The sequence below is a fragment of the Dermacentor silvarum genome, chromosome 4 (assembly GCF_013339745.2).
Source record: "Dermacentor silvarum isolate Dsil-2018 chromosome 4, BIME_Dsil_1.4, whole genome shotgun sequence".
In the NCBI taxonomy this organism is placed as follows: domain Eukaryota; kingdom Metazoa; phylum Arthropoda; class Arachnida; order Ixodida; family Ixodidae; genus Dermacentor; species Dermacentor silvarum.
In genome coordinates, this window is record NC_051157.2 from 55,882,518 (window position 1) to 55,907,818 (window position 25,301).

The window sequence follows — 25,301 nt, forward strand, 5'->3', positions numbered from 1 at the left end:
ATACGATTTTGCTTTAACGTTTATCCGTTGAAGTAATTATGCTCAACATTAAGCGCAACATCGACATTCTCTTACTCTTGAACCTTGCAAGACGTGCCTATTCTCCTTCATTTAGCCGGGCTGCGCCTAATACTGAAGAGATTTCCTTATGGCGAAAGGTACGCAACAGCAGTGTGTCACGTGCGAATGAAATAAGTGCACGCACAAAGTGACGTATACAGGAGATACCGCAATGTATATATTCCACAGGTACCTCAGAACCTTATTGTGAGCTCCTTCCAATCTAAATACGAAGTCAGCCTTTATCAATGTCCTCGCTGTTTCTATACGACCTAGCGCCCGACATTCAATACGAGGCACGCGTCGAGAAAAAGTTCATGCACTTCCTAGAGCAGTCTTGAAGGCAAACCAAGATGTCTGCCGTGCACTCAGATCCTCAACCATTGAAGGTTCTCTGTACAAAGAAGCAAACTGAAATCTCACGGGTGGCAGCCAAGGACGGACACGGCCCATGTATTAAGTATTCATGTGTTCGCTGTGTCGCTTCTTCTATCTTGGTAACGCTCGCAGCCGGCGCGCAGAATCTGTATCGCATCAAGCTTGTATAGAGCGTTGTTCGAGGAGCATTAGAAAGCCAGTCGGGGCCACGAAGTAGGGACTGAGTATACGGGGACAAGGAGGTGAATTTTGCAGGAAATATTTGGCGAGGCTTTTGTCTTGTGGTCACGTCTGCGCGGAAGGCATGAAATGAAGTAAATTCTATAACAAAAAATCCATGTATCTAGGATGGAGCGCAGCAGATTGAGACAACGGTGTAGTGATGAGTTTTCCAGACGTAACTCCGTTAACTTTGATTGATTGCGCATATGGGTACGTGACTCACCTTTTGTTACATATACGGTTTCCGTATGAGGAGTATTACCGTGTGCATAGAAATCACTAGCCATAACCGTGGGAAATGTATTTAAAAAAAAAGCTCCCACTGGCCACCATTGCGGATGGCTGTACAAAATACCCGAAATTGTTTAATATGTATTTAGAGGAGTAATATGCAATATCGCGGAATGAAAGTAAGTATTCCACATTGTTTTCTCGCAAGTCCAGTCATGCGTATTCTTCATTGTTCTTCATAAATTGAAAGTACGTTTACGAAACACGTGTCTCACTATGTTAACAAGTCTTTTGTGTCGTCTACTGTATACCGGGAGTTTCAGCGAAGACTTTCAAGCATGTTTAAAAATTGCCTGTGGCAGATAGCAGAATTATAAGTGCACGAACTGGTGTATTAGCTGAGGCGGACATTACTTGCAAACGTAAATGAAATGCATAGTCGACTAATCAACAAAAATTCACGAATTAAATTTTTAACTTATTATATTATGGCACATATTGCAATTTACAAATTCTAGCCGGGCAGTTCGCACTCAATGCAGCTTTACTCTGCTGATTTTGCGACAGAAGTGAGACACAAATATTTACTGACTTGCGGTTCCTTTTTCGGAGCTGCTGGTCATTGTGTTTAGCACAATGCGTTGGCGGACTAGTTGGTGCGAATCCGTAATTACTTTCTTTAGCGCAAAATAACGGACACAAAATAGAAGCGCCTTATTCCTGTGGTATTTCTTGTGTCCATTGTGTTGGGCTAAACAAAGCAATTATGGTCATTGTGTGTTTGGGTGAGGCGGGGTGAGACCAAGGTGAGGGAGCGACTTTAATGGCGTTCTTTTCTGATCGGGATTGCTCTTCCTTGTATCGCATTTTCTTTTTTTTTTACCGAGCTTGAATTATGCGTCCGTATAAAACTAGTTACGTTTCTTAAATTATTCATCATATTATTAGCTGGCGAGAACATTTTGTTTACGTCATCAATCGCAGATAAAACGCCTACTACGCGTATTTCCTTCATCGCAAGGCACGTGACCTTAATGATAACCTACCACAGTGGCATAGCTACAGATCTATTTTGAACGACTCGAGAATTTTGCTAATAACTTCATAGTTTTATAAGCTAGCCTCCACAACCACGAGGTAATTAGAACATTAAAAATGCGAATGCTGTAGTGAAATTTCAGATATTTATGTCAGCGAGGTTTATGATTGTTGAATGTTGATTGCAATGGTGTAACATCCATTTTAAGCAGACTTTCTGTTTGTTACTTAACCATGGGATATGTACCTTTCTGTGCCTGACATCATGTGTCTGTCTTGGTGCTGAATTCGTGCCTGTGTATTTTTTCTTTTGTGACCCGACTTTGGGTTTATGTGTTTAGCTTGCTTTTTTATTCCTGAGGTAATTATTTTTGGCAGTGTCATCTGTTCTTTAATTATGTCGCATGTACTCAATCTTTGTGAGAAGAAGTAGCCGGTGCCATGGTCACCAAAATATAACGCATAAATAGAAACACTCAGACGTAGGCTTTGAAGCGGCGCAAAGGCGACGAAGCACATTGGGTTGCGATAATAAAACGGTGTTAGCAAAAAAAAAAAGAAATCTCGTAAGGTCAGTGTTTATGCTGTAACCTCACAAACCTAAGCGTCAGCGATGGAAAGCAAGAGAGAGAGCGAGCGAGCGAGTGAGTTTCGCGAAACTTTGCCTCGGTATAATGTTTCACGGCACATCATCAGCGCAAATGGACTGCGCGAAACCGAAGCATTCCTCAGACCCACTGCCGGTCTTTCCGCCATGGAGTTGCGCTGAAGCTCCGAGCTAAAACCCGAGGACTGCCCGGCCGCCAGGCCACTAATTTGACCAAAACGTTGCGCTGGAAACTCCACAACCCTCGGGTGCCGTGCCGGTAATGAAGCTTTGTCTGTCTGCGGGGACGCAAGCGGGCGCGCGAAACGTTTCACTTTGCGCTCATCTCCGCTTAGCACAGTTGAGCCATATCGTTGCTCAGTATACAGCGCCCGCGCTTGCGTGCGACTCGACGCTTGGAAATACACTCAGTCGCTATATGCGATCCTCATTTCCGTAGCTAAATGTCGCCACGCGAAAGGAAACACGCGGTCTCTTTCCCCCTCACCCGCGCTGCGAACGCGACGTGGTGTTTCAGATGTTGATGCGAAGCTGTCGCGGTATAGCTAACTGAGCGTGCAGTGCATGTTAGGCAGGGGTGCTGCACTGAAATTGCGTACACGCATTATTCGCACTGCAAGCACGTCGCAAACTGTACACTCGGTCCGTTTGCATCGTGTGGTTCCTGTGCCTTGCGTATACAGTTCATAAAAGGGGAAACATTCTCACGCAACCGATTGTTGCGCGAAGGTAAAAAAAGTACAATTTTCTTCTTTGATTAACCTTCTTTCATCTTGCGGGGCTACCGCCAAATTAATTTGCCATATTCTGGGTCCCTATGCATGGAGTTGTCGACTCATTCCGTCTCGCACGGCGATCTGCTATCCTCTTGGTTTGCTGTGACGCTACAGCGGCTGATCCGGAAAGGCTTTGATTCCAGGTTCCATGCTCGAACCAGGATTAATTTTTCTTCAGTAAAGCTTCATTTCTTAAAAACCCATTTTGTGTTTTCTTTGTGACATCATGCTACAGCTAAGTGGATGAAAACGTTTCCTTTTCCTGTACCTACCTCAACCTTGTGACCTTCCGCAGAACTTATTCGCGCATGCGAGTGCATATCCGATGATTCGAAGGTGCTGCAGCACTACGTGGTCGCTTTAAGAAGTGCGTAAAAATGGGTTGCTTGATTACTGTGCATGGCGCATATGACTGCAATGCGGCCAGGATCATGTAACGCAGCGAAGTAGGACAAGGCTGCTATGTTGGTTTGACTTGCTGTGCTTTGCCCAAACTTAACTGCCAATGAAAACGAAAGTTTTCGATGTGTACGCAGAGGCAGCCCACTTCGAGAGGCGTTTCCGTGCCGTGACGGCACGGCGTGGAGATCCGGTAAGCCTGGCGTGCAAGGCTCAGGGCGAGTCGCCAATTAAGCTTACCTGGACACGAGACGGCCACCACTTCAATCCGACGCAGGAGTCAAGGTTAGTGTGAGCTGCGGCAAAGAAAAATAATTCTCGTCTAACAGTGCTTAAGGGATGCCCATACCGTATGCTGATGATACATTGTGAATTCTCTTGGTCCAAATATAGTTCAGAATCATGCGCTCTGCTCTGTTTCTTTTATTTACGACAGCATCTTATGCTTCTTCAAAATTAATATGGCGGCTCATCTGGAATATTAAATCAGGGATGACGATATCAATTGGGAAGATGACTTTGTAGCCACTATTACGCATACCCTATTAAATCGGTAGTCAATGCATAAAAATGATTCTTTACTAGGAGCTATTGTCACATTCAATGTATCTAATTGATAGATTTCTTGATTGGTGTTTGTATGGTTGGTGAGAAAAGCAGGCAGGTTATTATATATTGTGAGCAACAGTTTCTAATTTGCGTCACTGAATCTGTAATTGTGCGACCAGTACGTAAGAGTTAGTCGGCAACACATGTACCACCAACATAAATTGAAATGCGAACAGAAAATAACTAATCCGGACTCCGGTTATGCCTAAATACACGAAAGTGAGACGCGTTATCGCTCTGTGGCCAGTTTCTAAGCATGGAGTAATCCCAAGTTTACATTTTGGAGTCTAAATATTTTGAGTCCCACTGCTACAAATGCAGGCGTACATGGATACAGAACAGTGCATTTGAATACTTATAAAATTGATCGCGTTTCAATCGGTGCTGGTAGTGGTTCTCAGAGTTGCCAGAGAGGTACTGAATCAGGTGTGTACAAGCTGTGCACGAGCCCCGTGAAAAGTCCCAAGAGAAAAGCGGCACAGGTCGGCATCATGAAAATGTTCCCTGACTCGTTCACCCACATAGCACAGGAAAGCGGGTGATCACAAAAAAAAATATATAAGACGAATATGATGCACATAGGTGCTGAAGTCCGCATAAAATGCACACGAAGATCCTAATACAAGCATATCTCAGGATGTATACATGCGTGCGCGTACATCTTCTGACCTGTAATGGGGACAATTAAAGTAGGTTAAAAAGAAGAACGACTGCAAACGTTCACAGTATGTATACGTTTAAGAATTCGGGCATGTTTGTCTTGGGCACCTGTTTTGAGCACAAGCATTCATACCTTGCCTTCAGTATGCAGCGCCTTAAATGAAACGCTTTTAACGAAACGCGTTGAAGCTCATTGCTATATCACTTTTGAAAGGTGTGAACGCGGCGTTATTTGCGTACCGCCGGGCTCTTTGTAATGTTCAGTGCTGTTTCGGCCACAGATATCTGGTCCAAGAAAACTCGGGCGACGGGTGGTCGGAATCTGTGCTGCGCCTCACCAACTCGGACCGACGGGACTCGGCTGCCCTCACCTGTCACGCTGAGAACGCTTACGGTGGCGACGACACTGTCTTCCAGCTCATTGTTCAGGGTACGTGTCACGAGCCTGAACTGTTTTGAAGGTCGAGCAGGAGGTGCTAGCAAGTGGGCCCAATGGGCAAATTTTGTGTACGTGTTGGCATTTCAAGGTACAGGTAATAAATAAAGAAAGACCTTGATAACTTTTGTGATCCAGTGTGCTCTAATTGTTCATCAATATAGAAAATAAATGTAGAGCTGAAGTTATTATAACAATGCGCAGCTCAATATATCTATTGGCAATTCCACAATTCCTTACTTGTGACAAAACTGTGCAAATGAACGTTTCTCACGTTTCTCGTTTGTGGCGTCGAATCGAGGTGTTTCGTAAAAGCCGAGAGGGTCCTTGCTATCGACCACCTTATTTAGATAGGTCTCAAGGATTTCAGCGAGGAGACCGCGGAAATAGTTGCACTGTGTGTGCAAACGTCTGGCCTGTCCAGCGAGCCACATCATATCTTTAATTCGCAGCATTCTTTGGTTGGATACCAGGGCTCATTTTCTGCTTCGTATCATTCGGCCCTCTGTCTCGTGTCGCAAAAAAACCCGTACCTCCATCGAGGCTAATTTTTGTCTACACGCCAACCGCCATCTACTTATCACCGCACGAACCTCCGACGCGATATTTTGGGAGCCTGCATGGCAGTGATGGCAAGTATATATAAGGACACGAGCCTGCAGGCAAGCAAATTATGCCAGAAAAAAACCCAACATTTCTTTCATTTACCAAACACAGTATTGCTGGTAATAGCGAGTTTACTGTTGAGATCACCATAGTGTGCGTGCATATACGCTTTGGATTTGCTTATCTTTTAAAATACGGCAGTATTGGTAGGCTTCATAGTATAGTAGTATAGGCTTCGAAAGTAATGATTACAAGGAATCTTACGCACTGTATGACAATCGCCAGTGGGAATTTTCGGACCTAATTTTTGTAGAAAAGAGAGAGAACAGCCACAGTGTAGTTCTTTTCGTGGAACGGTCCACAGCGCTTCACTGAACCGACACGTTTGCTTAAATCATGCATAATATTCAATTAAATATCAACCGATAACATATTGAGCGCCGCAAACAGCCAATAAAACGCAACATGTTTCATAGGGTGGCTTCTTTAATGACAAAGAGTCTTTCGAGCAAGCAGGAGGTTAAAAAAAGGAAAGTGTTTGTGCGTATCGGGCCCCCGATAGGTGCAAACAGTTGTTCGCGGCATTGTTCCACTGCTACAGGTACAGGAGACTGTTTTCGACCTTCATAGGCAACTCCGTACTGCGACTCGTGTTGTATATCACATATAGCATCTCACATTATATAATCAGTAACGTCTGTCCTGATTTCAGAAGCTAAATATGGATATTCTGCACTCATAGAACAAGGCTGATTACTGTAAAGTTACCTGGTCAGTGTGGCTTGAGGTAAAAACAAATGAGAGTTCCGTTTGTGAGTCGGGGTGCACATTTCTTTTTATAGTTAGCTGATACGTGTAATAAGGTCGTCTGCGTCCGATGACTGGCGCTTGTTCATGCTCGCCGTACGCAGTGTTCGAGGTAGCGCCAGGGCTTTCGAACACAGCAGACACCTGCCGCCCGTAGGAATTCTCTAACCCCGGTAAAACGGGAGAAGTGAATAACAACCAATCGGACAAAGATGAGCTTCTTCCAGCAGGGCTCCAAAGTTTAGCAAGAGTTTTCTTTTGGGCAAAATAACTCGCGTAAGTCTAATTGCATGACATGGGCACGAATTGAACCAGTTGGAAGGGAATTTAGCTGTGTGCACATTGTCGGAAAGCAAACTTGCGGCGCTGTGCAAATCTAGGCCGAACGCTTCAAAGCTAGAAAGAGCGTGGTTTGTTGTCGCTTTGTAATTTCTTGCGCGCAAATACACTCACAACTCAACGCGTTGAATGACAAAACAGCATCTTCTACTTGCGCCACCTAACTAAAGCATGCTACGAAAACGACATGTCGCCTAGCGGCGTAATGTGCGTCATGATCAACTTCAGAGTTTCCGAGGTAGTTATCATTCCTGCTACCGTGCCTGTAGACAAAAGTACATTATCAAGAATCAAATAACACTAATTGTGGAGCACAAAAACTACAGAAAACTATAAACGAACAACAACAAGTGAAGCTGAAGCGTACATCACAATAATTTATTAAAGCGCCTGCCTAAACAAAGTACACATCGTAGTTTTAAACGCCCAGCAAGGTATTTGAAATAAACAAAACAAAAAAAGCAATGCAATACTCGACGGGAAAAAAGAAGTCGTCCAGAGCAAAGTGTTTTGAAGAAACTAGTATAGTATCAGTCACCTTTCCCAATGCGGAAGTTCCTTATCCAAGCCGCACTCCGACGCGCTTCGTCTGCTTATTTCGGGAAAAGATGTAATCATACATTGCTTTTTTTTTTCTCCGCGATGACACTACTAATGATACTATGGCGAGCCGTCAGCGTCTCGACGACGACGACGATGTTGCGCCTTCGGCTGCTCCGCGCGTTCGAGCTGAGCGCTAGAGAGAACGCGACAAAACGCCAAGAAGAACGGCGGCAAGAGCAACAGCGTCTGTGAGGGGCATATAATAAATGTGGGCAACAAAACGCCATCAAGTCTCCCCACAATACAACACAAGCCCAGCACAAAGGTCTTTCGACATCCATATTTTTTTTTTCCATTTTCGGACTTGTGCGCGGAGGCATCACGACGATTTGAGAACTACGAGGCATTCAGCGCGTGCCGTGATAGGAGACCATCTTTCGCTTCAAGCTTGAACCTGAATCGGCTGTTTCTCGGCGCGGCCGCCAGATGGCCAGCATTTTTAGGTGGAGTCGCGAATACACCTACATGTTGCGTGGCTCACTCCGCGTCAAAACAATACATCCTAAAAAAATGTTCACAACATTTGGGACGTGTCTTGTCGCCAACTAGTAATAGTCATTCGTCTTGATTGCGTTTTTTTTTTCTCGAAAAGTCAGCGCTCGGTAGTTTCCTGTCGATAATACTATTTCACGCTGATAATTTGCGTACTGTTCATGACCTGTAAGTATCGGGCGCACAGCGTTAAAGAAAGAAAACGCGCGAAATATAGATGAGTACGTAATATAGTGATAATTTGCGTACTGTTCATGACCTGTAAATATCGGGCGCGCAGCGTTAAAGAAAGAAAACGCGCGAAATATAGATGAGTACGTAATATAGTTTGGGGACAGCATAAGAGACTCAAACGGGGTAAACGTTTCTTTTTTTTTTTTTTTTTTTGGAGTGACAGTATAGCGCTCTTGCATGACGTAGTGCAAAATAACGGCAAAAAATTTCTAATTGGCAGTACTTTCTGGATTTTAACAAAATGAGCTACATTTTACAACTCCCCTGCTTCTACTGCAAAATTGCAACATGGAGGCACAAAGTACGTAATTCAGTGGTGAATATTAGACTCATTTTATGGCGACGATTGGAACGTCGAAATTTATGGCGCAGTTAATGTGCTTCTCTTCAACAATTACACCTCTATAGATGAAATCCCGGTTTTGGCGCCAATCGATTTTGTAAAGAAACGTCTTTCTAGAATAATTATAAAAACTCGAATAAAATGTGATGAGGGCATATGGAGATTGCAGTAATATAAAAATCGCTGCAGTTATAAATGAAACAGCAGAGTAACTATTGATACTAACCATGAAACCGATCATGGTGATGCATAAATTATAGGTTTACAAAAAAGACAGAAATGAAACCGCCCTGAAAGAAGCATTGAGTATATAATGTATATAGGTTGTTGTGTTATACAGGGTGTCCCAATTGTGCGAATACACGCAGAATTGCTGCGCGACTGGCCGCTCGAGGCACTTTGCGTGCATTTGCGGGCTTCTTACACACTCGGAAAAACATTTTTATGTAGCACGTATTGAGCAGCAGAAAGCTGTATCGGTAGTTTTTCATGTTGCTCTACAACTTTCTCATTGACACTTTGAGAGTTAGGACAGCACTTCTCAAGTTAGATAATTACAGTTACCTAATTAAATCTCAGTAACGAAAAAATTACTGGCGGCAACTCCACTGTACTGGAAACAATACACACTAGGTTTGCTTCGCGTAACGCCATTCCTCTTTTTTTTAATCGTGCTGCGTGATAGCTGAGACACCTTGTATATAAGGTTCGTTCGTTTTCTCTAGTAATGATGTCACTATGAGTATTGTTATCTTTCTTGGCACAATGCCATTGCTACTATACGTAGTGTAAGTAGAAATTTGCACCGGATGCCAGCGTAACCTTCGTGTTTTTTTTTTGTTTTTTTCATCCATATGTTGTCGCGAATCATTCCTTCTTCTAATAGTCAGCAGCGTATTTACTTTGCAAACAGAGCCACCGGGGAAGCCTCAGGGTTTGGAGACAATTCAGACGACGAGCCGCACCGTGACGCTTGCCTGGTTGGCACCCTTCTCTGGAAATAGCCCGGTGGTGAAGTACCTGCTCGAGCACAAGTCTTCAACCGGTAAAAAGAGAATGCAGCCGCGTATAAGATTCATTGATTACAAATTTGGAACACACCTTTGTCGCACGCTATCCATGCATGCTAAGTAATCGGAGTGCCCCGATGGCATCACTGCTGCGAGATAAAATCATTTCCAGGACAAGAAGCTTCCGTTGTAGTGGACTGGCTTTGAGTGCTTTTAAAGTTTGGCAATATTCACTTTAAGGTCACAACAGTTCACTATGTGTTCGGTGTAACGTAATTTTGTGCCAGTGAAGTACTTCTTGAAACTGAAACGTAGATTATGTTTGGACCGGATTGCACCTCTGAGTGAACAGAAGCGGCAGACCAAGCTTTATGCTCTTCATTGTGACTGTTCTGCGATGTTGAGTTGCAGTACCCAATTGTGTTTTAACAATTTCGTGCGAATGATAGCATTATTCTTTGAACAAATGTAGTTCTTGAATGCGTACTTCAGTTAAAAACATAAATCGTTGCATGGCAAATTTTTGGGGACGAACTGCATAGTTTGGAAGGGTCAAGCTACCACGCTACAATGTTGACTCTAGCCAGAAATGGTCCTTCTAAATTACGAGAGTATGCTATCGCGTTAACTGGCTAAGAACTAGGGCCACTTAAATTATAGAAGACATGGAACTGGAAGGAATTATTAATTTTTAGTAGGGTTCACAGAATAGCAACTTTTTTTTTTTTGTTGAGCAAACCACTTTCACTCATTTGCTTTTCTGCCTTGTATTGCTTGAGGTTCTTGGGAGTACGACACGCAGCTGTCACCTGAGGACACCAGCAAGCTCTCGTACCTGGTGACTGGTTTGCGGCCAGCAACCAAGTACGAGTTCAGGATCCGCGCTGGAAACGCGCTCGGACTAAGTGACCACAGCGACCCCCTGGTGGTCACCACTGACCAAGAAGGTACTTACACAATCCCCAAACACTAGAAATTGTCATGGGAATTAGAAAAGCTGTGCCCTCGGCGTTTTGGCTCTTTTCTACGAGACGCTTCTGGTCAAAGCCTTGATTCGATGTCTTTTTCAGTGATCCCGTAGACACGAATGCTCGTTGGGTAGGCCACCAACCCTTACAAAGGCTTATAGATGTTATATTGCGTTTTTGCGAATTTTAGTTGTCTATAATCCAAACTCGAGAAGGGGGTCAACAGATGGAGTAGCACACTGTTATATAAATTTTATAGACAGGGATAAGGTGCCTCAGAAAAGCTGGCCTGCGTTACGATAAAAGGACCTACCTTCGTCAAAGGCAGCCTGTCATCCTCGGTGGGTTGGCTTGAACTGAACATAGGCCAGCCTTTCTGATGCATCGTGTCCCTGTTGATTCAAAAATGCATCAATTCTATTGATAGAAAAATTAAAATTACACTTGTTTTTTGCAAGAACACTGATGGCAGAGAGGGGAGCCAAGATCCCTGTTAATGTAATTACAAGAGACCAATGAAGGAAATTGTTGTTAGCGGGGACGTTTATATATAGTCATAGTGAACTCTGATCATGGGTGGAATGAGAAGGAAACAGATGTTAGACATTCTTACAAAAAGATTGACTGGTTTATTTGAAGGGCGAGTAAACAGGCAAATTTCTAAAGCTATTTTCGCAGGTTCGTATGCTCTGTATGCTAAAATCAATAAAAAATTACAAGCTTTCCTAGGTACGTGCAAAATGTGAGCAAGCGTTTGTTTTGCTGCCTAGCTCCAAGCGGTACCCCTCAGGAGATCCAAGTGACGCCGACTGGTTCTCGTAGTCTACACGTCACGTGGAAGGTAAGAACTTTATACTGCTCTATGGTATAAGCTCTAATGGTAACGGTAAACGCTTGCAAGCAGGCGTTTCTTTTACAAGCGCCTATTTATTTCTCATTGTAATGGGCAGGCAGTGGCAGTTGTAACACAAGGGCATAGAAGAAACCCTAAAAGGACCATTGTGTGGCTGCCCATCATATGAAGACGAGAGGATTGTCCTTCCGAGTGCTTTAGGGCAACTACATGAAAGGCCTTTTGCAGAAGAAAATGTTCTGAGATGGTGGCCTCGTGCGTCGGGGCCCTACGAAGCCAGAAAATCGCTGCAATGTTTCTTGAGATGTACCAACCTATATGACAGCTTGTGACAAACTTGACAATGAACGGTTTTTTTTGCATGGACATGTGCGCATGCTGTCAACGTTCCTTCCCTCCTCCTTCTCATTTTTCAGTCCCTCTTCCAGGTGATTCTGCTGTTGGTATAGTACTCTGCATGAAGGTAAAATAATATTTCATGTCTATGTTCACTGCACCCACCAATGAATTTGAGCCGTGGGATCCATCTTTCTGTCTAGAAATAGTACACAGTACAAGAAAACTAGTACCAATGATCGTTGACTGAGGAGCTCAAAGAAATGCGGGCGCTAAAGAAAGTTATAGAAAAAGCATTTTTAATAATAAGTTTTTTTTTTCACGGTAGTGGCACATGCACGACATTTTGAAGATGCAAAAACGGTGTTATACAAGATAAAAATTATGACACAGTGGAATGACCTCTTTGAAAAAAAGCGTCTGCACAAAGAATGGCCGCATATGTTGGCGGCAGAAAGGGAGCAACATATACCAAAAGCAGCAAACCGCAACGATCTAATTGCGCCATCTTTATCGAAATAGTTGCGAATAAAACCTACTGCAAATATATGCTCCTCTCTGCATAGCCGAGAGCTTATACTTTCTCAGAATATTGTTAGCTGATTGCAATGCTTCATGAAACATTGCATATTTTGTCGATTGCAGGATGCTACAGGGCGAAAAGAGCGTGATTAGTGGTTTTCAAGACTTTCAGAGATGTTAGCACCTGACACAGGTAGTAGGAGCTAAGTAATACGTGTCTGTGCGAACAGCGCTATTCACGTGTCATCAGCTGTTCCATTCCGAAATTTCGGTTCGAACGCATCCTGTTCAGGTGTCATCAACCATATCGTTATGAAAGGTATCTTTTGATGCGATGCTTTAAATATTTGGATCCAAGTCAGTTTACTTGTAGCGGCGACTCAGCTCAATTTAAATGCGATGGTCTCACTTTTACGAACCACGGCAAACGTTGCTTGTTATATTTAAAGATATGCCACCATCTTTCGACACGTACAACGCTTTCCATGCGTCATCGAAAGTGATATGCTGATCAGTAGGATGAAAATCAACACCAACGTCATTTTAGAGGCCATTATTGATTGGTTCCGATGTGTGGGAATATTTATGCTAGAATAACACGTTCTGTGGTAGTTACCATTAAAATATTTTGACATTACATTAATGACATTTTGTTTCCTTAAGTTGATCCGCATGTGCCTGCCATGAACTGCTGAGTTGCGCATCCCGCTTTTAAAATGAATGAATGCAAACCATGCACAGCAGTCTTGGAGAGCCACTCGAATAGTACTTCTTGACCTTGGCATGCCGTTTTTTAAGAGCACTTCCAGCACTATTATCGAATGTGCATTTCTCCTTAACCTAGTAAGCTCAAAGTGCTCCTTATTTTGTCTTCAGGGGAAAGGATCGCACTCAGCTGCCCTTTGATCTGATTCGCTCGTGTACAAAAAAAAAAGGAACTTACGCGAAATTATGAAAGAAGTTGGTAATTAAATCTTTCTTCCAACGGGAGACACCAAACACAAAGTGTACTATTATTCGGTATGGCTCCGTCTTTGTTTAGACTCTCGTTTATGTCTCGTCGGCTCATTTATATTTTTGGAGCACTTTCTATGTCGTATCCTTGTCGTAGTAGAGCACAATTTCTTGGAAATATTTCGTACATTCGAAGATAAGCTACATTATATTTACAGCAGTAGATATTGCTTATTATTTCAAAAAGCTGAGTGATAGGTCTGAAGAAACACAGACTCATACAGGAACAGAGCAAATAACTCGTATGTGAGCAGAGTCAAAAGCTACTCACTGTCGTCGTGTACCTATGGCTCTAGGAGTAGCTGAACGCGCCACGAAAATGTTGTATTGCTGTATTGTGTGGCATCAAAATTTCTAGCGTACAGTCAATTTTTTTTCTGGATCACAGACAGGCAGCCATGCTTTATCTACACATACGGCAAGTGGGTGTCTGAGGTGAATGGCAAAGCTTGCGTGCTAACTTGCTCATAAGTTATTCGTTGGATGCTCCCGCTGCTGCTAGCATGCTATCGTTTTCGGCATTCCAATCTACCGTCATCCGGAAGGTTTATGCATGACATGTCCCTCTATAGGGTATTATTCATTGCTTAGATCAGTACGATGGCCTAAGGAGTGAACACACTATACTCGTGGACAACTTTCTGTGGCAATGAAGGGGAAGCTACAGAGGCAAAGCGCGCACAAATGACAGCGCTTCTGAAAAAAGTTCCGTGTTTTAATCCACGTTGGTTTAGGCTGGGGAAGAGAAAACATAAGCAGTTTATTAGCAACAGTTAAATAAGACAGAACACACCAGTGAAAGTAAAAGTTTGCTCATTTGGCGGCTTTTCCCTTCCGCGTCTGGGCAAACGCTAAACCGTCGCACGTGGAAGCTGCGTCGATTCAGCGTCTGTTCCGAGCAACCAAAAGCACTGTCAAACGCTGACCGACTACTAGGCGCGGTAACACATGTGCAGCATCCACGCACCTGTACCTTTCCTTTCATTTCCACAGAAAGTTGTCCGCGAGTATATATTGCTATGTAACTCATCGAAAGATCCCATTATTGGACAGAACCCGTAGCGTCCTACCCGGGAACCGCACTGGTGTTACTTCCCCTGCAAGATAATAATTACTGATTTGCCATATTTCTTTGATTAATAAACAAGCGTATATAGGAATGCACGAAATGACACGTGGTCATCGTGAGCGAGTGCTACCATGCATGCTAAAGGCGTGTTTATCTTACTGATATGCAGCTTGCGGCATTAGTGTGGCCGGTGTCCTTGTATTGCTGCGCTTTATAGTGGCATCCGGGCATTCTTCGCATCCGGCCGTGTAATAGCAGCCATTTCAGTGCTTTCTTGATCACCCGTGCGCAAGCAAATTATTCCCAGGAAGGGAGAACTGTTGAGAGGCCGGAACTGAGCGCCGGAAACAGCCCGTAATAAACTTCCTTTTCCTGACTTCAAGCTCGAAAGAAGGGGTAATTTGCGTGCAAGTTGGAGCATGTATTTGGCGAGCTAGCTTTTGTGGCCATTGCAACAGTCATGACAATTATTATCGATGGACGAGAAAAATTATAATCTCCCATTGCTACATTGACACGCTATTACCAGTTTACGAAGAGCAGATTTTCTATAATTGTAAGGTAAAAACTACTGTGACGACTAGCGAGTTCCCACGTATGCAACCTGTGCATTATCGGTTCTTAATTCGATAATATTATCTTTGTTCAGGGTCGTATCAACACTATAGCATTTCACAGCTGCTTGCACACACACGCACACGCACGCACACGTACACGCACGCACACGCACACGCACACGCACACGCACGCGCACGCAAACGCACGCACACGCGCACGCACGCACACGCACACGCACACTCACACACACACACAGAGCACACATCATCAACATGTGCGATAATCATAGCGTAACCAGTTAAGCGTTGGAAGCTTATGTCCTTAGGCTGGGAGCTTTCTTATAAGAAAAGCCTAGGTAAGTACAATAGAACATAGAAATGAATGAACGTTCGGTAAACTTTAGTTTTTTGGCTTGTAGACACAACAAGTTTTACTCGATTCTGTACAGGGGTCGTCTAATGAGTGCATTTCAGCGTTTCGCTCGCATTCTATGAGCAAACTAGAGTATGCGCCAACCTAAAATCTTCCCTTAAAATGTGTAAGTTCATACCTATGTGACTCGTACCTGCAGCAAACAAGTGGTTTACAGTGAGCTTTACATGTTCTGAGTAACCGTGGTTCCAAGTTTAGCATAGAAATGCATACAATAGAGTACACAACCACAACCTTAAAATTAAGTGATATGGTTTGGCAACCTGCATCATGCGCATTTACACGCAAGGAAATGCAGGAGCTGCATTCTCGCGCGCGCGTTCACCAAATATCGGGAAACGTGTTGCAGCGTAAGTATATACTTCTGTTGTCCGTTGCGTTGCGTTCTTTATGACGACCTCCTAATTTTCCTGAATGCTAACTTCAAGCTTGTACACGCAGAAAGAGCTAGAATGCGTGTTTTACACGGTGCGTATAAGCGCCACAAGAGAGCAGTACTATTTTCTCCGACGAAATAATACTTTAGTGAGGGTTCGCGTTTTCTGCGAGGCGCACGCGTCAACATCCGCCGAGGCGGCGATCGGGGGCGCTGATTGTTCCGGCGGTCCCAACTCCGAAGAGCGTATTCCCATCCTGCTGCGCGAACAAGCTGCCGAAGCACCGCCGTCTCCGGTCCGCTACTCTGCTTTCGTTATCGCTGCTCACCGAGCCCGTTGCCCGGTCTCGTGTTACTCGGTTTTGCCGCTATGGCTTCTTGCTAAGCAGTGCAAGCTCATAGAGACGGCCATGCGACGTGGAGTGCGGCCGAGCCTGGCATTGCCCTTGCGGTCAACGTACACTACAAGGTTGTGCCGGTGCGGGACGCGCGTTCACTTCCGTTTGTGGCCGATGTGCAATCGGGGTTGTTGCACTGAACTATGCGGACGTCGCAAAATTACAAGATACCCCTGCAGGCGGCTTGCCCGCGTGGCTTGTCATCTAGAGGTAAGTGAATGTGATGTATACCAATGTAGTGCATGAAATTCGTCAGGAGATAGGCGTTTGCTGAGCCTGAGTACGTGCACGGGCCACATTAGAAAATAAATATTTTGTGTCCTTTTTGGTAGCCAAAAATACTTTTTTTTACCTATATTCACATGATAAGATTCTGACGTACTAGTACGGCGCCAGCTACTCCTTACTTCATAGCTTACAAATCTAAGTATGAAGCTGCAGCAACGAGATCCAGGAAATTTGTGAGCCTCATCTGAACACGCCGACAACAAATATGGTTCTAGATCCGCTTGAACTGTGTGCATCAAAAACTTATGGAGGCATCACAGAACGCACGCAGAAACGTTGTATGAAATCCGCATATACTAATTCGCACACTTAACAGAGCATGCGAAATTCGCAGTTTCCTTCATTCCACTATAGAAACTGCAAACTTAGTGTTCAGGTCACGTGCACGTGTTCCGCCCTGTTGACGGTCTTCCCTAGGTCGTTGACTCTTGTACCTTGCATCTCATCCCTATAATAGCACGATACTGCATTAAAAGCGGGATCAGTGTTTGTAATAAAGCCCTGGACGTGTCAGTATCAGAATACACACACATACTATACTCTATCACCAGGAGCGATGTAGTGGTACTCTGTTCGGAGGTGAGATCACACAAAAGCACGCACACCTCTCATGGTTTTTGTCCACCTTTTGTGTTCAGCTCAGAAGTCAAGCAACTACAGATACACTGCAGTTTCATTGGTATGAAGTCATTGGTATTTTTTTTCCTTTTTCACGACAAACCTTCCCTTGTTTTGCACAAATTGCTTTGCCCACCGAAGTGGCACTGCGGTGTGGGATTTTGCTTAGTGCGAAGTCATACGTGACGGCGACACTGATAGACCTATAACAGCACAAATGCCATCGTGACGATACCCGTCCTGTTTTAGGTCTATCTTGTTTGTCCGTGCTTTTAGCATGCCATCGTTCTGGTACAGGATATTTTTTGTATTACGCTCCATCGGAAAGCAGCGGCGCTAGGCGGGAGTCCAGCTCGTGACCTTCTGCCCAGCAGACGGACGCCATAGACACTGCGCCACCACGGCGGGTACTATAGCACAACATTCGCGTTTAAGAATAACAAGTGGCCCAAACAAACAGGGCACTTCCCTTATAGCCCACCTCTCTCTTTCTGTCGCTATGCATGCGATCTTTGTTTCGCTCATCCGATGTCATGTTTACAGCAAGCGATATCCGAAGCATAGAAAAAATTTCGTGATCCATTTTCCCACGTAGGCTTTGGAGGCAGATAGCACACACTAATTTCCTTCTTGTTTACAAGTGTCCTACTTTGGGCTTCTTCAAAAACCACGTATTGTAGTTTTGTGCACGTCCGTATGATTTCCCCTATTATGTTGTAGCTTTACAGTGATTTACATCTAATGGAGCGTTCATATATGCTTTCTTTTCAGTGAGAGTGGCTGCCCTAATCGCAATCATTTGCGCCCTCTGCCTGCTCGTAATACCTCGTCGTGGTGGACTGAGGACCGTTCTGGAATCCGCGAAATACAAAGGCATCCACAACAAAGTGCTGTCTATCCGTGACCGCTCCAGCAGGATGGATAACTATGCGACCTCACACGAAGTGGCAAAAGAGGTGTCAATGGGAACAGTGCCTAAAAAATCCTTTCATGTGATAACACCACCCAACACGCACGCCCTGAACGAGCGCTTCGTTGTGAACACAGCCCAATGCAAGATCCCAAACTTGGATCCTTTCGACCCGTCGATAGTGGAGTTTGTGAACAAGATGCCACCCGTGGACTGTTCCTCAGATTTTCCGAACATCACATTTGTAAAGGTATGCGCATTGGTCTTTACATGGAGCCAGCAACGATCAGTTAAGCTTGTGTTTATTTTATCTTAGGAAAGATGAATGATTTCTTAAGTTAGGACGCATATCTCATTAGTGGTATTCCATGTGTCTTCCTTCCTGGAGTCCACCTCAATGTTTTCCGCTGAATATCATTTTAGAAAATGCTTCAAGTGCTGTAATCCGGCCCAATATTAGGCATGAATTTTTTGCCCATTTTTATTCTCTATACATAGACTACGAAGTTTTTTTTTTTTTTTAATGCTATCTTGCTGGTTCATTTCATACCCGCGTCGATTATGAAACGGTTTTGTTACTTATTCGTATTCCTGCCGTTCATTGCATTAAATCAATGTCATCCTGATTCAGTAATCACGTCCTCGTGCCAGAGATACGCTCCGGTATTGTCGTGCTTCTACCCTGTCACATGTGAAAATGGCTGACTTAATTGCTGTTTTGTGTCCTAGGCTTGAATGTTAGCACGAATAGCTGGGTCCATAGACATGACATATCTATGTCGTGACACTCAGTTTGATTCGAAACCATAGTATCGAAACTTTTATTAAAGAGTAAGAGCCGCGATGTACTCTTCTATATTGGTCAATTTGCAGGATTCTTCAACGATGGCGTTTGTAGTAAAAAAGGTATCCTACATAAACAATTATATTTGACACATTGTACTAATTGCCTTGTTAGAACAAATAGCTTAAGTGCTAATTATGCTGAACGATTCTGCTAGTGAATAAATACAACCCAATCAATTGGCCATGGTCATCGCAGATCTTTCTGGCTGCTTTAAACGTTTTCTTATCCTTTTTTTTTCTAGGACAAACGGATATATATCAATGCAGCTATCTTGCCGCGAGTACTTCGACAGCACACTCTGGAAAAATTTCATTGCTGCTACCGGCCATTCTTCAGGAATCTGAAGCCCCAAAGCGACGATGACATTGTGTGAGCACTTTTATTCACTAATACATGTTTGCTCTCTGTTTCCAAATGTAGATTACTAGTCGCCTGGTGCAAATAAGGGCCTTCCTGAAATGAAGCTCCAACGTCCAATGAGGACTGAACAAAAATTAATGACCAGCAAGAACTCTAAATACCATTAACAAGCGTAAAAAATGAACAATGCCTAGGATGCAATTTAGAACAATAAGTATATAGAACTGCTGATAACAGTAAATGAACATTCATTAAAAGCGGTGGGAAAATATTACTGTTGAGACGAGTATGATAATTAAGAATTACTAACACCATTAAAAATTGACAGTTGCATACGCAAATGAAAGTACCTATCTTATTGATACAGGCACAGGTTCTTGAAACAACTTGCCTAAAACAAAGTGGGAGAAAGACCGATGGCACAACTTTTTTTGTTGATGAGAATGGTAAATTGGGAATGTTGTCGTTGTAGAAATATTAACTTTCGTGTGTTTTGCAGGTTCCAAGCTGAATGCATCCGCCTTCAGGACGGAGCTAAGGTACCTTACGAATTCGTGAAAGTGGAATGCTACAACGGAGATGCTCTGTTCTACGTCAACTACCACGCGTTTGTTTACCCCAAGAAATCGTACCAGCGCCGATTCAAAGAAATTTACGAACCAGAACACCCCGGGTACCAGTATAGCGTCCTCATAATTGGAGTCGACGGAGTATCCCGTCTGAATGCTCACCGCCAATTTCCGGAAACACTGCGATACCTCAAAGAACGCATGGGTGCCGTCGAAATGTACGGCTATACTAAGGTGGGCGACAACACCTTCCCCAATCTCGTACCACTGCTGACGGGTCTCACAGAAAAGGAGTTGGCCTTCGGAGTCTGGACCGAGGACGAATACCTCGACAGTCTTCCCATGCTATGGAAGTCCTTCGCCTCGAAGGGCTGGAGCACGTTCTATGCCGAAGACAATCCGACACTCTCGACCTTCAACTACGTCAAGCAAGGCTTTCTCGTGCAGCCTACAGATTACTATTTCAGGCCTTTCTTAAGCAGCTGCGAACGCGAAGTCGGTCACCGAAAACCTCTTAACTGTTACCACTGCGTAGGCGCCCAGTCCGAAACTGAAGTCGTGCTTGATTGGCTTCGTTCATACAAGGAACTAATGCTCAAGTGGCCTTCCTTCGCATTTGTCTGGATTAATAGCGCCACTCACGACGATTTCAACGGTGGATCAACGGTGGACCATCTCTACAGGTTCGCAATTTTACATAAATAGCAGATGCGAAAGTAGACAACACGATCCTAGCGATTTGTAAAGCTTGCATTTCGAGCACCGCTGACAAAACACCGACTGACAATAGAGATGGTGTAATTACTTTAGCGCACAATGTATTGGGAATACTACATTTTATTCAGTAAGAGCTTTAAGTTTTGTTTTCGGAATATTATTTCTCCAACCCTTTTTTCCGTTCTTTGATCTAGTTATATTTGTTTTATATAGTTTTAAAATAACATATCTGCCGATAGACAGCATTAGGCCCGTCTATTTCTGTCAGTCTGTATTCTTTGTTCTCTGCTAAAAATGGTGCGGACTGGGCAGCGAAGTCTGTAGGCGTCCTTGCACATTTTTGCCTTCGTAGTCAGAGTTACTTAAGTTGTGCTTCCTGGAAAGTTTCAAATAATAATAAAATAAAAAATGATAAACGCAACCATTGCCAGATTATGAGCACAAACGGTAGATATAGGCAATCGGACAGTTTGTAAGCGTATTATCGTTTTGTTCCAAACCATGCCAGGTAAGTGAATTCACCACTTTAATTCATTAGCTGCTTCCCAGCGTCCTTTTACTGAGTTTTGCAACTTGGGCTTGTATTCGGAAGATGTCTTCATTTTATAACTGTTCGTAAGAGCAGGTGCCGCTGAATCTTAATGTTAGAAATATTGGAGAGTTTTAGCGTGTTCGGTATTCCGGTAAACTCAAGCGGGCTGGCCGTTTTACCTGATGAGCTTAGACGCTAACGTTAACGGACTGCACGGTGCAGCCACCTGGTGGTGCAGAGCTCAACCAGACAAACATAGGTAATATTGCAGTAAGTAAGTGTATTTTACTGTGATTATTATGTAAATTTTCGGCAGCAACACGATTACGCCGCTACTGAAAATTTACAACAGCAGCGAACTTGAATACACTTGGTTGCTGCAATATTAGCTGTGCTTGTCTGGTTGAGCTCTGCGCCACCGGGTGGCTGGGAACTGTGCAGGCCGTCGACATTTGCGCTTCCATTCATCCGGTAAAACGCGTAGTCTACTTGCGTTTACCGGAACACCGGACCCGCTAAAACTCTCTACGAACGAAGTTGGAAGGCAAATGGGGAAGAGAACATACGAACGAAAAGCTTAGTGAATAAGGTTCCTGGAGATCTGCTTTAACGCATTCACTCTCACGAACAAGTAGTTTACACCAGTATACAATCTAATTCGCAGAGAGGTAGTCACAAGTAGCGACAGCTATGAGCGCTGCACAATCTATAAAGGAAGCAACCAAAGGACTGCCACGAATATCAGGGAAAATTTTTTCTCGCGGAAGCTTTGCTAACTAAAGTGGCGTCGTAAACGATGTGTAACTATCATCGTGTTTAAATATCGATATCTCCCAACTGTTTCAGGTCTTTCTTGGAAACCCTTCACCAGGGAGCCTACTTGCACAACACAATCGTACTCTTCATGAGCGACCACGGGTTTCGCTGGAGTCCTATAAGAGCGACGCATGCCGGAATGCTCGAAGACAGGCTTCCCTCTCTGTTCATTAGCTTTCCCCCTACGTTCCGACGCCATCACCCGGACCTAATGAGGAACGTTCACGTCAACGCCAGGCGTCTAACGACACCGTTCGACCTACACACCACACTAGCGAGTCTGGGAAACTTCGACGGCAAGCCGAGGCCCCTGGACGTGGACGACTATCCAGACCATCTTCACTCAGCCGTGCTGGAAAGGGCGGTCAACCTCTTCGGCGAAGTTCCGTACAACAGGACGTGCGAGGATGCCGGCATCGATGGGCATTGGTGCGGGTGCCGAGAGAGCGCAGCCGAGGATCCTAGAAGTGACACTGTGGCCCGAGTCGCGTCGGTATTGATCGACGGCATTAACGTATTCACAGGGCCTCACAGGAACCGCTGTGCGCGCCTCAAGCTAGCGGCTGTGAAAAGCGCTCGTGTGTACCTCCGAGACTCGTCCGCCACCTCGCTCGACTATGTGTTAAACGTAGAGACGACGCCAGGAGGCGCGATTTTTGAAGGAACTGTGCGAACTTATAACAACGGGAATCCTTCTAAGTTACTTGGGGACGTATCTAGATTAAACTTGTACAAAGGGGCGGCGGATTGCATGGAAATTGCACACCTAAAGAAGTTTTGCTCTTGTACCTCGCTGCTCAAGGAACCACTAAAATTAAATAATGTTAGATAAAAACTAAGAGGACGTGTTTCCCTCGGGCGAACCTAGCGATTAAATAACGATCATCGAAATGGAAGCTCCCCGCGGTATTAACGCATGAGAAACTCTTGAGAAATGTGTAATATTTACATGATACTTAATCTGTATATTTCCCACGTACCCACAATTTCACTTTCCTCACTTTCATTTTGCACCGCTACTTTCAATTTAGTGTATTTGCGCACGCGAAACTTCCTGACTACACTTTCGACGAGTTTATAAATAGCAATAATTCTTAACTGGCGAATGTAGATCTGGTATGTATAAGGGGAAGTATTGGCGACATCCCAGCGCTGCTGAGAACAACCAAACAAAGCATAGTTACGGGCATGTTCGCCTCAGTTATTGATGCAGCCAGATCTTTCTGTACGCATCGTGGGAATAATGCCTGTGGAGATGAGCACACAAACGTGGTTTTCATTCCGAATGCGACATAGATCTTACGACCTTGCATCATATACCTCGCATATAGCAGAACGACAGGAAATATTCTAAATACCTCCTATACCTGACAGCTGTTCCAGGGAGAGGAAGAAAAGTTTGAAAACAACAATGATGTTACTAGTAGCATGCTATGAGCATGTTAGTGCGTAGTGCCTTCTTAATTCCCTTTAGCGATTGACAACCCTATCTTGCACATTAGTCTGTGCGGACCAACGGTTTCGTTGTGGCTTCCGATAATATCAATGCACTAGGCATAATTAACGTCCAGTCATTGGCATACTTCCTCCCTGGACGCGCGACACTAGCCGCAGACAGTGAGGAATGGCTTGTGACCAGCTTTCGGGAAGTCAATGCTATAGAGAACATTCATTCGCCGCGTATTTCGCTGTAACTTCATCACTGCAACTTGCACATTTATTGTAAGTGCTATGCCCCATTCTTGGATGCGCTCCATGGTATGTAGTACCTTTCCACATGGCTCACACGAATCACATGGCCCACGCGTCTCGTGGCAGGTAGTAAATCTGAAGGGCTGTCGCGTGTTAATAAGATGGGGTTGGAAGAGGCATGGCAACACAGCAAGCAGATTTTTAATCACACTCAAACTCAAAAACCTCAAACTAAGAACTCACTCAAACTAGCACACACTTAACTAAAACACAATGAATAAATAAATGTTAACAAAACTATACAACCTAATGAATCAATCAACGTGCCCTTAACTTCGCCTGCGTTAGTTCTGGGCGTTTTCTTCACGAAAGTTAGTCAACTCTGGCCTACTGTTATCTTACTACAAGAATGGATCGTCCTTACTCAGTTCGTCCTTGTTGCTCGTATTCTCCCGGCGGGAATCTCGTTGGGCCTTTCTTAAAGTCGTTGCTTTCGTCGACTATCGCATAATCGTAGCTGCCTTGTAGTCGGACCGTCAAGTTGAAGTTTAACTTGGTAGAAGCCCGTAACCTGGTCGCTGTTGCTGACGTGGCATGGGAGGCTCGACGGGTTAGGCCTAGCGACGTGTTCGGCCGAAACTTCCGTCCAGCTTCTTTTTCAATGTGCCGACGTGGAGTACCGGGGATCATCGAACGCGCTGGTCTGCCGAAGAAGGGGGATTCTATCTGGAGTGCCCGGCCATGCCGTGGGATGCTGCAGCTGGTCGAAGCCTCGCTCGAATGTCTCCGAGGTCGACGGCTGCACCTCGGACTGCCCGCGTCACGGACGCAGCCGGACCTCCAAGTCTCCCGTCGCCAGAGCGTAGCTGACGATGCGAGCTTCCTGGCCCGGAGCCACGTCGATAATGCTCGAACCGTGCTGTTTCTCCCTCGATCACAGCTTGGTTCACGCGCCTCGCGGTCTCGTGCCGTTTGGGACGCTCCGTTCACATTGTCTTTTTATTTTTTTCGCCGCCGGTCTCTTACTCATGACAAGGGCACACCTGCTTCCATGTTTGATCCAACAAAGTTCCGCGTGCATGAAGATTCCAGAGACATTGTGGATGTGCAAAGAGCTTTGCATAACCTTGACGCTGTGGCATCCTACCACCCAGAGATGGGGAACGCTTTTTCCTGCTTTAGAAACATTCACACTGCGGCGGTTTGAAATGACAACGAGGTCATCCTGGTGCCCGGCCTGCAACGTAAAACTATTCCAATCTGTTTTCATTACAATCTCCCGACGTCAAACCTACGTAACCGCCGACGTAAGGATCGGGTGGTGACCCCCCGCGTTGTTTTAACCGCCCAACCAAGCGCTCACCTCTTTTATAGGAGGCCACTTTAGTTTCATTTCAAAGCATTCCCTACTTTGACAGGTTTTTCTCATCTGATTCGTTGGGAAGAGGCGTGGAGCAAGCCGAAATGGAGAGGGTTTCGGTGGGGCTGAGCTAGCGCAGTGAAAGTAGATAACCGGATGAGGAGGGGGGTGTTGGCGTCTGGGATTGGCCCGCTTCCCCTTGCTTCGGTTGCGGTG

The 25,301-nt window shown here is 44.6% G+C and overlaps 2 protein-coding genes across 2 annotated transcripts in view; both read left to right on the forward strand.

Annotated features, from left to right (window-relative positions):
• The window catches only part of LOC119448624 (Down syndrome cell adhesion molecule-like protein Dscam2), a 138,869-nt gene that overhangs the window by 87,254 nt on the left and 26,314 nt on the right, over positions 1–25,301 (forward strand). The window contains exons 14-18 of the mRNA XM_049666438.1: positions 3,849–3,996; positions 5,262–5,410; positions 9,754–9,885; positions 10,630–10,797; positions 11,589–11,659. Of these exons, the coding sequence (XP_049522395.1) occupies positions 3,849–3,996; positions 5,262–5,410; positions 9,754–9,885; positions 10,630–10,797; positions 11,589–11,659 (668 nt within the window). The remainder of the gene's footprint in view (positions 1–3,848; positions 3,997–5,261; positions 5,411–9,753; positions 9,886–10,629; positions 10,798–11,588; positions 11,660–25,301) is intronic.
• LOC119450087 (uncharacterized) lies at positions 16,244–23,586 on the forward strand. The gene is made up of 5 exons (XM_037713446.2): positions 16,244–16,586; positions 18,054–18,442; positions 19,281–19,408; positions 19,899–20,651; positions 22,064–23,586. The coding sequence occupies exons 1-5, from the start codon at positions 16,520–16,522 to the stop codon at positions 22,863–22,865; spliced, it is 2,139 nt and encodes a 712-aa protein (XP_037569374.1). The 5' UTR covers positions 16,244–16,519; the 3' UTR covers positions 22,866–23,586.